The sequence below is a fragment of the Miscanthus floridulus genome, chromosome 9 (genome assembly GCF_019320115.1).
Source record: "Miscanthus floridulus cultivar M001 chromosome 9, ASM1932011v1, whole genome shotgun sequence".
Lineage (NCBI taxonomy): Eukaryota > Viridiplantae > Streptophyta > Magnoliopsida > Poales > Poaceae > Miscanthus > Miscanthus floridulus.
Window position 1 is genome coordinate 83,733,925 of NC_089588.1, and position 15,374 is coordinate 83,749,298.

A 15,374-nucleotide genomic window follows, 5' to 3' on the forward strand; every position below is an offset into this window, starting at 1 on the left:
TACCCCGGAAACCCAGGCAATTCGTGATGATGTACAAGCCTATCTGACGGCTGCTATGGCCCAGACCGCAGAGATTGCAAACCAAGCTCGGGCTCCATCCGTCTTAGTCGAATCAAGCCACAGTCACCAGTACTCAAGTCACCCGTAGTCACTCAACCAATGTGGCTCGCGCAACAACGACCCATCAGACAATCGTCAAGGCAGAAACGGTGGTCATGATGGTGGTCGGGATGACAACCGCCACAACAACCGGGACTATAATCGACGAGACAACCGCGACAATCATCGTGGTAACCACGGTCATAGGGTCAACCAGGATGGCAATCGGGATCGTCGTGATGGCAATAACGATCTCCGCCATTCCCTCAGAGAACGCGATCTGCGCGATCACATTAACCAAAGAGCCAACGATCATGCATCCCACGAAAACTATCGCTGTATGGAATATGATACTACCCATGGCCCTCCGGGTTTGAAGTAGTTTACTCCTCACCTTCGCCAAGTCATATGGCCCAAGAACTTCAAACTCGAAAAACTCCAGAAGTACGACGATAAGGAGAACCCCGAGTTATGGGTCATGCTCTATGAAACCACGTGCAGATCAGCCATGGCTGACGAGCACGTCATGTCTAATTACTTCCCAGTCGCTGTCGGCCATGTGGGCCACCAATGGCTGGTCAGCTTGCCAATGAACTACTTTGATTCTTGGCAAGAGCTCAAGCAAGCATTCATCAACAACTTCATTGCTACTTGCGAACAACCCGGCAACAAATATGATCTGCAACGGATTCAAGATCGCAAAGATGAGCCACTGCGCGAGTATGTCCGACGCTTCTCGGAGATGCGCATCAAGGTCCCATCAATCTCCGACAATGAGGCAATCGAAGCTTTCATCACTGGTCTCCGCTTCCATGATGCCCTAAGAGACAAGCTCCTCCGCAAAAGACCTGAATCGGTCACAGCGCTCCTAGCCACTGCTAAAAAATATGCGGATGCCGATGATGCTAAAAAGATAATCATCGAAGAAGCAGCAAGGGTTCCACGCTCCGACCACCCCCCACACCACGACGACTACCGCGGCAACTATGGTCGGAACGACAATTTTGATCGCCGCAACCAGCGCAACGATTCCCGCGACCACCGCGACCAGCGTAATCAGCGGCGTAATCGCCATGACGATTACAGGGGCAAGCGTGCTCAGGAAGATGATGACAAAGTCAACATCGTTAAGAAAGGTGGCGGACGTCGCAACTACGAAGAAGACTATGCCAAAGCATTGAAAGGACCCTACCAGCTCCATCCCAAGTCAAACCATACCATGGAGAATTACTGTGTTCTCAAATCTATCTACACACGCCAACAGGCTCCAAATACATCTGACAAGCCTAACGACGCAGGGGAGCAGCATAATGAGGACAACGATGATGAAGACGCAGATCCTCGTCACAAGTACGTCAAGCCAGCTGACCGTGTCCACACCATCATTGGGGGCAGAGTGTCCATCGAGACCAAGCGAGAGCGCAAGCTGCTCGCCCACGCTTGCTTGAACGTGGCCAATGCCGACAACCTCATCACCGATCCATGGCTCCCTCCTTGGTCTCACCGCCAGATCTTCTTTAGCAGAAAGGACCAATGGGCCGCAATACCTGAGCTAGGGCATTTTCCTCTGGTTCTCGATCCTTGTATCAACAAGGTTCAGTTCGATAGAGTGCTGATTGACGACGGCAGTTCCATCAATATACTGTTCAACAATAGTTTGCCAGCCCTGAAGATAACCCAGGATGATCTCAAGCCATACGAGGCACAGTTCTGGGGTGTTCTCCCTAGATAGAGCTCTACACCTCTTGGGTAGATCACGCTACCTGTGCAATTTGGTACTCTAGACCACTTCCGCACCGACTATGTCAACTTTGTGGTCGCCAACTTTGAAGGCACCTACCATGCTATCCTTGGTTGACCAGCGCTCACCAAGTTCATGGCCATACCTCACTATAGGTATTTGGTGCTCAAGATGCCTACTAAGAAGGGGGTTCTAACTCTCAAGGGCAACATATACGCAGCTTACACCTACGAGGATGACAGCTTCAAAATAGTAGAGGCTCATGACCTCTCTATTCGCATGGCCGAGACCATGTTCGATGCTAAGCAGACCCCAGATGACCACCTGGAGATCCCGGAGCTCGAGGCCCCATGCAAGAACATCAAGTCTAAAGAGCACAAAGAGATCCAGCTGGTCGAGGGTGATCCTAGCAAAACAGCCCTTATCGGGGCCAACTTGGATCCTAAATAGGAAGACGCGCTCGTCAGGTTCTTGAGGAGCAACGTGAGTGTGTTCGCATGGAGACCCGCTGACATGCCTGGTGTACCTCGGAACTTGATCGAGCACTCCTTAAACGTCGACGACAAGGCCAAACCCATCAAGTAGAAGCTACGACGGCTCGCTCGCAACAAAAAGGAGGCTATCAGGGTAGAAGTTACATGGCTTTTAGCAGCCGGATTTATTAAAGAAGTGTATCATCTAGAGTGGTTAGCCAACCTGGTTCTTGTACACAAAAAGAATAAGGAATGGAGAATGTGCGTTGATTACACTAATCTCAATAAACACTGCCCTAAAGACCCCTTTGGCTTACCTCGCATAGATGAGGACGTAGATTCAACTGCCGGTTGCGAGCTACTTTTCTTTCTCGATTGCTACTCTGGTTATCACCAGATCGCTCTCAAAAAGGACGACCAGATCAAGACATCCTTCATCATGCCCTTCGGCGCCTACTGCTACACGACCATGTCGTTCGGGCTCAAGAACGCTGGGGCTACCTACCAACATGCCATACAGGCCTGCCTCAAAGACAAGATAAAAGATGACCTCATCGAGGCTTATGTTGATGATGTAGTTGTCAAAACCAAGGAAGCATATACCCTTGTCGACAACCTAGAGCGTACCTTTGCAGCCCTTAACACATTCCAGTGGAAATTAAACCCAAAGAAGTGCATCTTTGGTGTTCCATCTGGTATACTACATGACAACGTCGTCAGTCACGACGGCATATGCCCTAACCTAGAGAAAGTAAAAGCTGTCTTGGACATAAAGTCACCCAAAAAGGTGAAGGATGTTTAGAAGCTTACCGGATGCATGGCTGCCCTCAGTCGTTTCATATCAAAATTAGGCGAAAAAGGACTACCGTTTTTCTAGCTGCTCAAAGCATCCAAGAAGTTTGAGTGGTCGAAGGAAGCAGACGCTGCCTTTAACCAGCTAAAACAATTCCTTACATCACCTCCGGTCCTCACGGCTCCCAAAGAAGACGAAACCGAGCTTTACATCGCGGCAACTAATCGAGTGGTCTCCATCACCATGGTGGTCGAGCGCAACAAGCCTAGCCACGTCTACAAGGTACAACAACCAATTTATTTCATCAGTGAGGTGCTTAATGAGTCCAAGACTAGGTACCCACAGATTCAGAAACTGATCTACACCATACCGATCACATCCCAAAAGTTGAAACACTACTTCGACAGATATCGTGTGGTGGTTATGACTGAGTACCCTTTGGGAGACATCATTCGCAATAAGGATGCATACAGGCACATCGTCAAATGGGCAATGGAGCTATGCCCTTTCTCCTTGGAATTTGCAAGTCGTACTACAATCAAGTCTCAGGCACTTGTCGATTTCATCGTCGAGTGGACAGACTTAAGCACACCTGCCTCTCAGGGGCCCACCGAGTATTGGAAGATGTACTTCGACGGCTCTCTCAACATCGACGGCACGGGGGCAGGAGTCCTTTTCGTATCACCTTCCAAGGAGCAGCTCCGATATGTCCTCAAGATTCATTTCTCGGCATCTAATAACACCGCCGAGTACGAAGCGTGCCTACACGGTCTGTGCATTGCGGTCGAACTCGGTGTCAAGCATCTCTATGTCTATGGAGACTCAGCTCTGGTCATCAACCAACTCGACAAGGTCTGGGATATGACCAGCGAAAAGATGGACGCATACTGCAAATCGATCAGAAAGCTGGAAGACAAGTTCTATGGCGTCGAGTACACACATGTGGTCCGAGACAAAAATCAAGCAGCAGATGCGCTGTCAAAGTTAGGATCTTCCTGAGCCAAAGTCCCACATGGCGTATTTGTTCAAGACCTGCTCACGCCCTCCATCAAAGAAGAAGATCCCACGATCGACAAGCCTCTAGACCAGCTATTGGTGGCTACGGTTCTGGCGTCAAACACCACCAAACCACCTTTGACCACGCAGGAGCCTGACTGGAGAGTACCTTTCATTAAGTACCTGACAGATGGTAGCGGTTACACCGATCGGACAGAAAACGATTGCCTGATACGTCGCAGTAAGCAGTATCTGCTCGTCGATGGCAAATTGTGGCGCAAGAACGTGAAGGAGGAAATCTTGATGAAGTGTATAACCCAGGAGGATGGTGAACATCTCCTGGACAAAATCCACTCTGGCTCCTGTGGCAACCACGCGGCCTTGAGAACGCTGGTTGGCAAGGCTTTCTGAGCTGGTTTCTATTGGCCGTCAGCCATAGCCGATGCAGAGAAGCTAGTTCGCTATTGTTAAGGTTGTCAGTTCTTCACCAAGAGAATCCACGTACTAGTACACCAGATTCAGACTATACCAGCCTCTTGGCCCTTTGCATGCTGGGGACTGGATATGATCGGGCCTTTCAAACCAGCCCCTGGGAAATTTACATGCGTCTTCGTGCTGATCGACAAATTCTCCAAGTGGATAGAGTACATGCCCCTGGTCAAGGCATCTTCAGAAAAGGTTGTCGCATTCATCGACCAGGTCATCCACCGCTTTGGCATACCCAACAGCATCATCACCGATCTGGGTACTCAGTTCACCAGGAACGCTTTTTGGGACTTCTGCGATGAAAGGAGCATAGTAGTAAAATACGTCTCGGTGGCCCACCCTAGAGCTAATGGACAGGTCGAGCGGGCAAATGGTATGATCCTGGATGCACTCAAGAAGAGGATGTATAGAGAGAATGACAAAGCTCCTGGAAGATGGCTCAAAGAGTTACCAGCCATGGTTTGGGGTCTCAGAACCCAGCCTAGTCGCAATACCGGTGTATCACCATACTTTATGGTTTATGGCGCTGAGGCAGTGCTCCTAGCAGATATAGCCTTCAGATCAGCACGGGTAGAGAACTTCGATGAAGACAAGGCCAATGAAGCACGGGAGCTAGAAGTGAATAGTGCAGAAGAGAAGCGGCTCGATTCTTGCGTACATACAACCAAATACCTTGTTGTTTTGCGCATGTACTACAACAAGAACGTCAAGGAGTGGTTCTTCGTGGTCGGGGACCTGGTCTTGAAGTGGAAGACGAATTAGGCTGGTGTCCACAAACTCACAACCCCATGGGAAGGACCCTTCATGATCAAGGAGGTTACACGCCCTACATCTTATAGGTTAGCTCGCCTAGACGACACAGACCTACCCAATTCCTGGCACATCGACAAGCTTAGGCGTTTCTATGCTTAGCTACTAAGATATGTACCCCTCTTGTACTATTGATTTATTTCAATAAAGCTATTATGATTTCTCCGACCACTCTAATGTGTCATTTCGAAGTCTATTGTTATTCTAACTCTATCAGTTAAAACCGACCACCACTCCTTCTCGGGTTTTCGAAGCAGGCCCTATCTCCGGTTCCTCCCAACGCATGCATGGGATCCACTCTCTATGCTACAGGTGATCGGCAGGTGCTCTCTGGTTTGACTTGTGTGTTTCTACATGTGCACAAGCTACGCACCTCACACTCCGACCGCAAGACAAACCAGGGCCACACAAACCTTTCAGGATGACGTGTTGACTAAACTGGTACAACTAAACAGAACGCCAACACATTCTAACTTAGTTACATCAGCATGATATCCGAGCTTAAACACGCTTTCTACAAAACAAACAAGCTCATGTTGATATACAGTTACGTTATTACAAGCTTGCCTAAAAAGGTCCAAGTTTACAATAACACAACTACATCTTCTTCTATAGCTACAGCCTACACTAATGGCTGGTCGGGGCACGCGGCACCTACTGCTCGCTGGGCCTGACATCGTGCTCGAGTCTCGGGGACTTTGGCATTGATCGAGCTGAAGAAGATGGCCCCGCTGACGCCTGGCTGGTCGAGACCACAGGCTTCGCCAGTTGGCTTGAAAATAAAGGCGCTCCTAGCTGACTTGTTGACGGCGTTCCTTGTACAGATGGTATCGCACCTCCACACAGGTTAATGTCGCCAATTATTTTTGCCGACAAGTCTAGCTGGGTCATTCGTAGCTCCTCGGCCTTGTCTAGATCTACCTCCTTCGGGTATCCAGCCTCCAGGTGCTTGAGATCGATCAGGGGGTAGTGATCACGTACCATGCTTAGCACATGTGTGCCTGCGTACTCTCCTGCCTCCTTCACGAACTCCTAGAACCATCCCCATACCTTTTGGCATCTCTCGATCAATCCCAGCTGCGGCGTCCCTGCCACATCTTCTACTAGCGCCGGATCGATGAGGTTGAGGACCGGCAAAATGCCCTTTGCCACCTCCTAGCACCGGCTTTTCCAGGTGTCACAGTCCTTGGTGATCTCTTGGCATTTCGCCTTCTAGCCGTCACGGTCTTTCATCATGGCCTCTAGATATTTCTTTGCATTGACTTTTATAACTGCAAACCGCACACGTTATTAAAACGTCAGACCATGCCAAACTACTATAGGCAACAAAAATGAGCAAATGAGTTTGGACAACTTACCTTTTAGCTCCTCTGTCATCTTGGTCATGTGGTCCCAGAGCCATGACTGGTCTTACGCCAGTTTTCTATTGTTCTCGTTCAGGCGATCACACTCCACGACCGCACGACTATTCTCCTCACGGAGACGGATCACTTCAGCTTCTAAGCCTGCACTACAACTGTTACTACCAACAATGCAAAAGCACTTGTCAGTAGTCGGTATGATAAAATGCCTACTTACTTGTTCTTTCCCGCTCTTTATTACTGAGCTAGATGACCAGGTTCTGGTTCTAGGACTCTTGCACCATTTTTTCATGATTGGCGGCTTCAAGTTGCTGGCGCAAGCATTCCATCGCCGTCGTCAGCTCCTTGTTGCTTGCAGCGATCCCCTCGATCTGGTCAAAGCATTTCTTGCGGTACCTTGCGGTCTTCATTAAGTCCTGTGTGCAGATAGCTAAGCAAGACAACTATGACTAGATAGCAAGACCAGGGGGTGAAGCAAAGCTTACCTGCACCTCCGTCACAAGCCGTTTCGCCGCCCGTTCAACTTTCTTGGTTTCTTCGACCTCTGGGATTTCCTCATGGACAACCCATTGGTCGTTCCGCCAACGAGACACATACACATGTTGTCGCTTGTCTTGTGGATGGCCCAGGACTTCCTCCACCTCATCCTCTTTGGGCTCTTCTTCAGGTCCTGGTGCTGGCCCGGTGTCGACAGCATCTATGATCACCACAGCCTTCCCACAGGCTGTAGCGTCGGTAAATGTGGGTTGTGCTCTCACCTCTGGCTGCTGCTCCTTGGTCTGCTCCGTCACCCTCGATGCTGAGGTGTTGCCCTCAGCAGGTTTAGCGCTCGGAGCACTCGTGCCCGGCTCGGCTGGTCCCTCGACCACCTGCTCGGGGACTCTTGTCTGACTGCTTGCTTGCTGAGGCCCCGACGGATCTTCTACTACGGCTTCCTCGATGGCCGGCTGCTGGGCAGTCTGCTCAGAACTTATTGGCAGAGCCACGCTACTTCTGGCTAGCTGGTCCGGACTTTCCATGGATGCCAAACTAGTACATCCGAGATAAGATCAGAAGGCAATCATATTCAATGCAAATTGCTAACTTACATCAAGGTTACAAATACTTACATGTTGGAAGCACAGAATGACATGGAGAAGGCGTGTCTCTTCGGCCGTACTTGCTCCACGTGCTATGTGGGTGACTCCTGGTCCCCTTCTACATCCAGCACTGTTGCTGGGTCTTGGTGCTCAACCCCTCCGCCGCTTGTTCTTCGCGTTGCTGTGGTCGGTGGCGTGCTCGGTCGAGTTGTTGCTCCTGTCGCCGGTCGTGTGCCTTGCCTAGGCATGGAGGAGCCACCTTGCTCCATTGACTCCAGTTGTTTCCTCCTTTTTCGAGGGACAAGTCGAAAGGTGTCTACATCCTCTCCCTCCTCTACGTCATCGTCCGACCAAGCAAAAATTGCCTGACGACGCTTGCTGGCCGCCGGCCGCTTACCAACAGCTTTGGCCGCTGCCTCCTCTCTAGCTCCGAGCACCGCCCAGTCGACGTCCTCGATCCCGACACTGGTCTGGGTGGTGGGATCAGCTCCTTGCGGCCAATCTACTCCAGGGGGTGGCGACACAAACACTGTCGCTCTATCCCGACCATTAACCTAGGTAACAAAAGGGAGTGAACACAGTAGGTTTCTACTTATCCTACCACAATATAGGACTACAGGTACAAGGCAAGATGAGTTACCTTTGGGAGAGGTTGGGCAAGCTTGAAAGCATGCTCGATGTCGCTCAATCTGGCATAATTTGGATCGGCCAAGTTAAATAGCTCGTCAATTATGGCTTTGACTTTGATTTTGTCAAGCGCCTCCTGCCTCGTCCTCGTTGGGTCCACGCTCCCTTGATACTCATAGCCAGGATGTACCCTCCTCTAATAGGGCTGGATCCATCGACTGATGAAGTTCCCGACCATGCTCGGACCATCTAGTTTTTTCCACGGGATCACTCCAAATATTTATAGAATCTGTTCCAGGTGCTCGGGTTTCTCCGACCAGCTTGTCTTCTTCTCCGGAATGTAGCCCATGTCGCACAGCGTGATTGTGTTCGGCTCTTCGCGGATGTAGAACCATTTCTTGTACCAGTCATCGAGCGACATGTTCCATGGGCAGTGCAGGTACTGGGCTTTCATGCCGTCATGGAGGTTGAGGTACACACCCCCGGCTATCTTCGAACCACCGCTTCCTTTCTTCCGCAGACAGAAAAGATGGCGAAAAAAATCAAAATGGGACTGGAAGCCGCCATATGCTTCGCAGAGATGTATAAATGTGGAGACAAGGAGGATCGAGTTGGGATGCAGATTGCAAATCCCAATCTCGTAGTAAAGACAGAGCCCCTGAAGAAACGGATGTACTGGAACCCCAAATCCCTGTTTAAAGAAATCCTCGAACACCACGATCTCACCTGGTTGTGGATCGGGGTACCCCTTGCCCTCTAGCGCACGCCATCCTACGAGCTCCTTGTTGTGGAGTACTCCCATGGTGATGAGGTCTTCAATGGTCTGCTCGTTGCTTCTCGATTTCCACCATTCATTCGCCATGACCCCTGCTTTCTTCTGCGCATCACTTTTCGCCATGACTCCGGCCTTGCTGGTGAACGGGGAAATGGCGGCGGATTGAGTGCTGGCGATTTTGGATGTATTAGGGTTGGCGAGAGGAAGAAGAAAGCTACGGTTGCGAATGGCAATGGGGTTCAGTAAATAGTAACTGACCTATCATATACCGTATTTAACCCAAGAGTTGTGCTGTTTCGTCTGCCCAGAATTCTTGGGAGACATGCACACGCGCTGTAGACGGTTGCTTTCACAGCCTCGAGATCTATGCCAATATATGCGCCTCTTCATTGCTAGTGTGGAAGGGCCCACGCTGACGCACCTACTGACAGGTGCTATGCAACTGTTTGCTTGACAAGACAAAAAGGCAGTATGACGTACTATACCCGTCTACTTTTTTGACCAGACGTGTCAGATTAGACTTGACGGAACAAGTAAATAAATAAATACATAAAATAATAGTACAAGTGGCATTTGGTTTTTTGCCACACTTTTTGTGCTTGGGGACTGAAGCGACTATCCTTGTGCTCGGGAACTGTCCAGACCACCATCGTGCTCGGGGACTGTCCAGACCACCATCGTGCTCGGGGACTGTCCAGACCACCATCGTGCTCGGAGACTCTCATGCTCGGGGATTGCCCCGACCACTCTCCGACCATTGCTCGAAGACCGCTCTCCTCGACTACATGTGATTTGTACTCACATACAGTTGAGAGGCATTTATTTTTTCTCACTTAGACCTTGCTACAAGGCTGATACCTTGCCTTCCAGCAAGCTCGGAGACTACATCGGTATGATGCACCTGCCGGTGCATCTCGTATCGCTTGTACGACGATTGGATTCTCAACTTAACTGAGAATTCTTTTTAGACCATGGCACCACGTGCCTGCGTCACCTACTACCAGGCTCGGGGACTAAGTGGGCACACTTCACCTTGTGGTGAATGTGCTTATTTTATCGACCCCTATGCTCTGACTATTGGCATAACTATTATTGTACAAGGGTCACTTATATTTCTTTTCAGAAATACAAGTGGGCACACTTGATCAGGAAAGAAATCTTTTTTTTCTTTAGGGCACCATGCATTCTTCGGACAATCAGAATCTTCGGCTATAATCGTGGTTTACTACTCTCTGTGCTGACCAGAATACTGACATATTTGTTTGGTCAATGTTTCAGCCAGTTGGAGATGACATGGAGAATGATCGCATTAGTCGAAGAAGATCAAACGGCGTGTCGTAACATAATACATGATGCTCGGGGACTAGCTGTGGGGGTATTAACCCCTATACCCTTACTACTAGGCTTGGGCCGGCCCGGACCAGGGGGTCTGGCCCACTAGAAGACGACGTGTGGCCCAGCCAATCTGCTCGGAGTCCCGCGCAAGGAATCAAGGCAGATCTGGAGATCAAGCAAGGTCCTAGTCGGTTAGAATAGGAATCCTTATCCGGCCACCTATGGCAATTATAACTGGTTAGGATTAGTTTCCAGATCTGTAACCCTGCCCCCCAGACTATATAAGGTGGGCAGGGAACCCCTCTCAAAAACATCTCTCATTGACATACAGCAATACAATCAGACGCAGGACGTAGGTATTACGCCTTCACGGCGGCCGAACTTGGATAAAACCTCGTGTTTGTCTTGCGTCATCATCTTGTTTGTAGCTTGCGTATCTGTCTGCCGACAATCTACTACCTTGGGCATACCCCTAGGTAGACTGCCAACCATATTTCGTCGACACATCCCCTTGTCATATTTTATCACAAAGCCACACTCTAGATGTAAACATGCACACAGGCTCGTGCTATGAAAGACTAGGCTGATTGATTTTGAGAACGATAAACTTATCATTAGCGTCTCCTGGTTGTCGCACATGTTGTCTACCACCAAAGAAATAGCCACATTGTGAGATACATGAGATGCTTACATAGGTAGGACTCCACCTTCCTACCTTAGGTATATCATGATAGGTAGGACTTAGGAGTACAACCATCGGGTAGGACTCCACCTAGGTAGGACTCCACGCATGTTGTTAAGTATTGCTCTGTCTCCCTAGGAGTACAACCAAGCAACCATTGATGCTAAGTATTGCTTGGTTCTCAACCTAGGGAGACATTTGGAATTTCAAATTTTGATTTCTTAAACTATACAACTAAACATCAATTAGAATTGATTTCATATGATTTTTGTTTTAGCAACTTATTTGATAACCAAACAACATAGTCAAATTGGAACCATTTCCATTTTGTTATGTATTTTCATTGGTGCCCAATTCAGTTCATCCAATCCAAATCCAAAAAGCAAATGGAACCCTTTTCGGAAAGGAAGGATAGTATTAATTCACAATCATTACATCGAGTGTGTGAACCCATTTCTGGCTTCAGCAAAAAGCACACAGGTTAAACCAAATAAATAAAGAAACTGATTGGCATTCTAATGACTACCAATCCTAGATAGCCACACATGTGTCTGGGAGAAAAAAACCATGACCATTTGAGCCAATTGCTGCGATGCCGGCACAACTAAAGCCTAGGGATAGCCCATGTACGAAGCCGGTGGATAACCGAAGATACCACCTGCATAGGAGAGTAACAATGTTTTTTTTCCAAACACATAACATTTATGCATAACTAAAGCGACTAACAAGTAGCTACCGTTCCTAGCAGAACTAAAGGTTTTAAAATCCTCCCAAATTCCTGAAGCCAACTTCCAAACATATGAGGAATACTATGAGGTTGAGGAAGACCAAATGTAATATTTAAAGCGGAATTCACGGGCAAAATGATATTCAAAGAAAAGGTGTTTAGTTGTCTTTTTTTTGTGGCAAAAGCAACATTTTTCATTGTCATGCCAATTACGTTTGGCTAAGTTATCATTTGTTAGAATCACTCCTCAAATGGAGCCTATAGTGAGGTTATATGAAGTAGAATGTGGTCTAGTTTAATTTTTTTTAGAAAAGGGTGGTCTAGTTTAATTTTGGGTACTAGTTTTATCTCTATGGTATAAGTCAAAATTGTGTACCCTCCTGTATTCCTCCGATCCAGACCATGTAGCATATGCAGAAATGCCGATGTGCACCCAAGTACAGAGGAAACTATGGCCGAGGTTGTTTCGGCTTATAACATACTCAGATTATAATCACTGTACTGCATGGATTTCTTCTATTCTTGATTTTACTAAGGCGGAAGCAAAAATAACTGAAACTTTTGGGTTGATCGAAATCGATCATAAGCGGAAATAAACAAACAGACTCTGCACCCATTAGTGTTAAAAAGTAGCACCACCGGTCAAGCAAATACAAGATACTATGCACGATGCGTTCTCAAAATTTTAAACTGCGCTCTAAACGCGCCGCCGACACTGCCATCCGGTCTTCCCCATCTCGAAAAATAAAAGAATGTGGCGAAACCAACGGTTTCTCCGATCCCTAGCCGCGTCGCGCGCCGAGACCGACGGCAACGCCGAGCACCTCACGTGACTTGATCGACCACCGCCCACCGGGGTTGCATGCATCGCAGTCAGCGCCCCCGCGCTTTCTCCGCGCGCACTCCTCGATCTCCTCACTCGTGAATCCCGGTCCACACTCACACGCCACACTCCTCTAGTCCCATGGCCGCGTCGGACGCCGCCGCTTCGGCGGCGAGCAAGAAGGGCGCGGCGCCAACGAGGCCAAGCCGCGCGCGCGATGCCGTCGTCTTCGCGACCGGCGTGGCCGCTGCCGTGCTGGCGTTCCTGGGGCCGGCGTCCATCCTCGTGCCCGACCGCGCCGGCCTCGTGGCCTTCCCCGTCCCCGGCCCGGCGGACGGGCCTCGCACGTTCTACGACGACTCGGATCTCTCGTACGCCCTCGGCCGGCGCGTCACCGACTGGGACGCCAAGCGCGCGCAGTGGCTGCGGTCGCGCGGGCTCCGAGGCCGGAACGGCGGCGGCCCGGAGCGCGTGGTGATGGTGACCGGGTCGCAGCCGGAGCCGTGCAAGGGCGCCGGCGGCGACCACCTGCTGCTGCGGTTCCTCAAGAACAAGGTGGACTACTGCCGGCTCCACGGGATCGAGTTGCTGTACAACAACGCGCTGCTGGAGCCGTCCATGGTGGCGTTCTGGGCCAAGATCCCCATCGTGCGCGCCGCCATGCTGGCGCACCCGGAGGCGGAGTGGGTGTGGTGGGTGGACGCCGACGCCGTGTTCACCGACATGGACTTCTCGCTCCCGCTCGCCAGGTACCGCCCCTACAACCTGGTGCTGTACGGCTGGCCCGAGGAGGTGTACGAGAAGCGGTCGTGGGTGGGGCTCAACGCCGGCGTGTTCCTCATCCGCAACTGCCAGTGGTCGCTCGACTTCATGGATGAGTGGGCGCGCATGGGTCCCGCCTCGCCGGAGTACGCCAGGTGGGGGAAGACGCTCAGGGACACGCTCAGCAAGAAGTCCGATGACCAGTCCGACGACCAGTCGGCGCTCGCGTACCTCCTCCTCACGAATCGGGAGCAATGACGGAGCTAGAAAAAAATTATAGCTGGGGCGAGTTATAACACGAAGATGATCGAAAAAACTTATGGCCCAAATCGCATCGTATTCACATACTACATTGCACGAATTATAGCGAAAAAGTTAGAATCACACAAATTATGGCAAAAAGGTGGATGAACAGCACAGGATGTTATCTCAAATTTGCGGAATAAATTGAGGTAACCGGCGGAGCTGCTGCCCCTGCTCTGCTGCTAACCTATCCACGGTCGCGGCCGGCCCCGGCGCCAAGTTCCTCTCCTCCTCCCTCCATCGCTCCTGGCGCGCCGGCGGGCAGACCAGCAGTGGGCCGCGCAGGCACCTGGCGGCGGCCAGCGAGTGGGGTGGCGGTGAGCCACGGCTGGCGGTGGTGGCCGGCGAGTGGGGTGGCAGCGAGACACGACTGGCGCCTAGCAGCGGGCGGCGGCATCCGCGTCGATGCGGAATTGGGGATTCGGGAAGCTGAGCGCGAGCGCCTGATGGTGTTGGTAGATTGAGGATTTGGGGAGCTAAATTGGGCTCTTGTTGGGCACTTGGGCTAATCTAAAGTGACAAAAAAGGCCCAGTTCCCACTGCCCCTGCAAAACGAACCGGTCATCGTCTTTTTCGCTACTCAGTGCTCGTGGCTCGCTCTCGCTCGGCGCCATGTTGCGGCGGCGCAGCCTCTGCTCGGCAGCTCAGCAGCCGAAGCTAAGGAAGAAGAGGGGGTCCGGGGGTCTGGGACGATGCCGTCGGTAGCTGGGGCGGCCGCCCCACCCCGCCGCTAGGGTGGCTCCGTCAGTGATCGGGAGCGATGGGGCAACAAGACCTACCTCAGCATCGACTACTACTTCCAGGGCTACTTCGCGGAGATCGTCGACAAGCTCGACGCCGTCGCGGCGCGGTACGTGGCGGCGGAGAGGAAGGGTGGCCCGGCCCTCCGGCGGAGGCACGCGGAGCGGGAGCACCTGAGGTATGCGGCGGCGCGGAACGCCGCCGTCAGGGCCGTCGTCCCAGGCCCCGACGGCGGCGGGCAGTCCGGGTGGCGCCGCCCGTTCGTCACGCACTTCACCGGGTGCAACCCATGCGGCGGCAAGCGGAACAAGATCTACACCAGGGAGATCTGCGAGGACGGGATGCGCCGCGCGCTAGGGTTCGCCGACGACCAGGTGCTCCGTGCGTACGGCTTCCGCCACGCCGCACCGCTCAAAGACAGCGTGCGCCCGCTGCCGTTCGACTACCCCGCCGCGCGCACCCGCAACCATTGACGGCGACCGCGGCGAGGTGCATGGAGCGCTGCGGATTTCTACGCGAAAGTATAAAGGAATTGGGCCTTAGTTGTATCACGTTTTCTACCTCTTTGGATCGTTGATAATTGATACTTAAAAAACCTTTTTAGTTCGATCGACGAAAGCTAAACAAAGACGATACTACAATAGAGTGTGTTTTTATCAACGTCGCTCCAGCACCCGTTTTCCTGTCTGTTCCATTGGCACTTGATTTGAGCTCTCTTCGTTTTTCTCAGCATTGGAGTGACGAGCTGTGATGGCAGTGGG

General features: G+C 51.1%; 1 protein-coding gene across 1 annotated transcript; it reads left to right on the top strand.

The window, feature by feature from the left end:
* Window positions 1–12,903: 12,903 nt before the first annotated feature.
* Window positions 12,904–15,127, top strand: LOC136482277 (probable glycosyltransferase 6). The gene is made up of 2 exons (XM_066479499.1): window positions 12,904–13,820; window positions 14,621–15,127. The coding sequence occupies exons 1-2, from the start codon at window positions 12,949–12,951 to the stop codon at window positions 15,084–15,086; spliced, it is 1,338 nt and encodes a 445-aa protein (XP_066335596.1). The 5' UTR covers window positions 12,904–12,948; the 3' UTR covers window positions 15,087–15,127.
* Window positions 15,128–15,374: the final 247 nt, after the last annotated feature.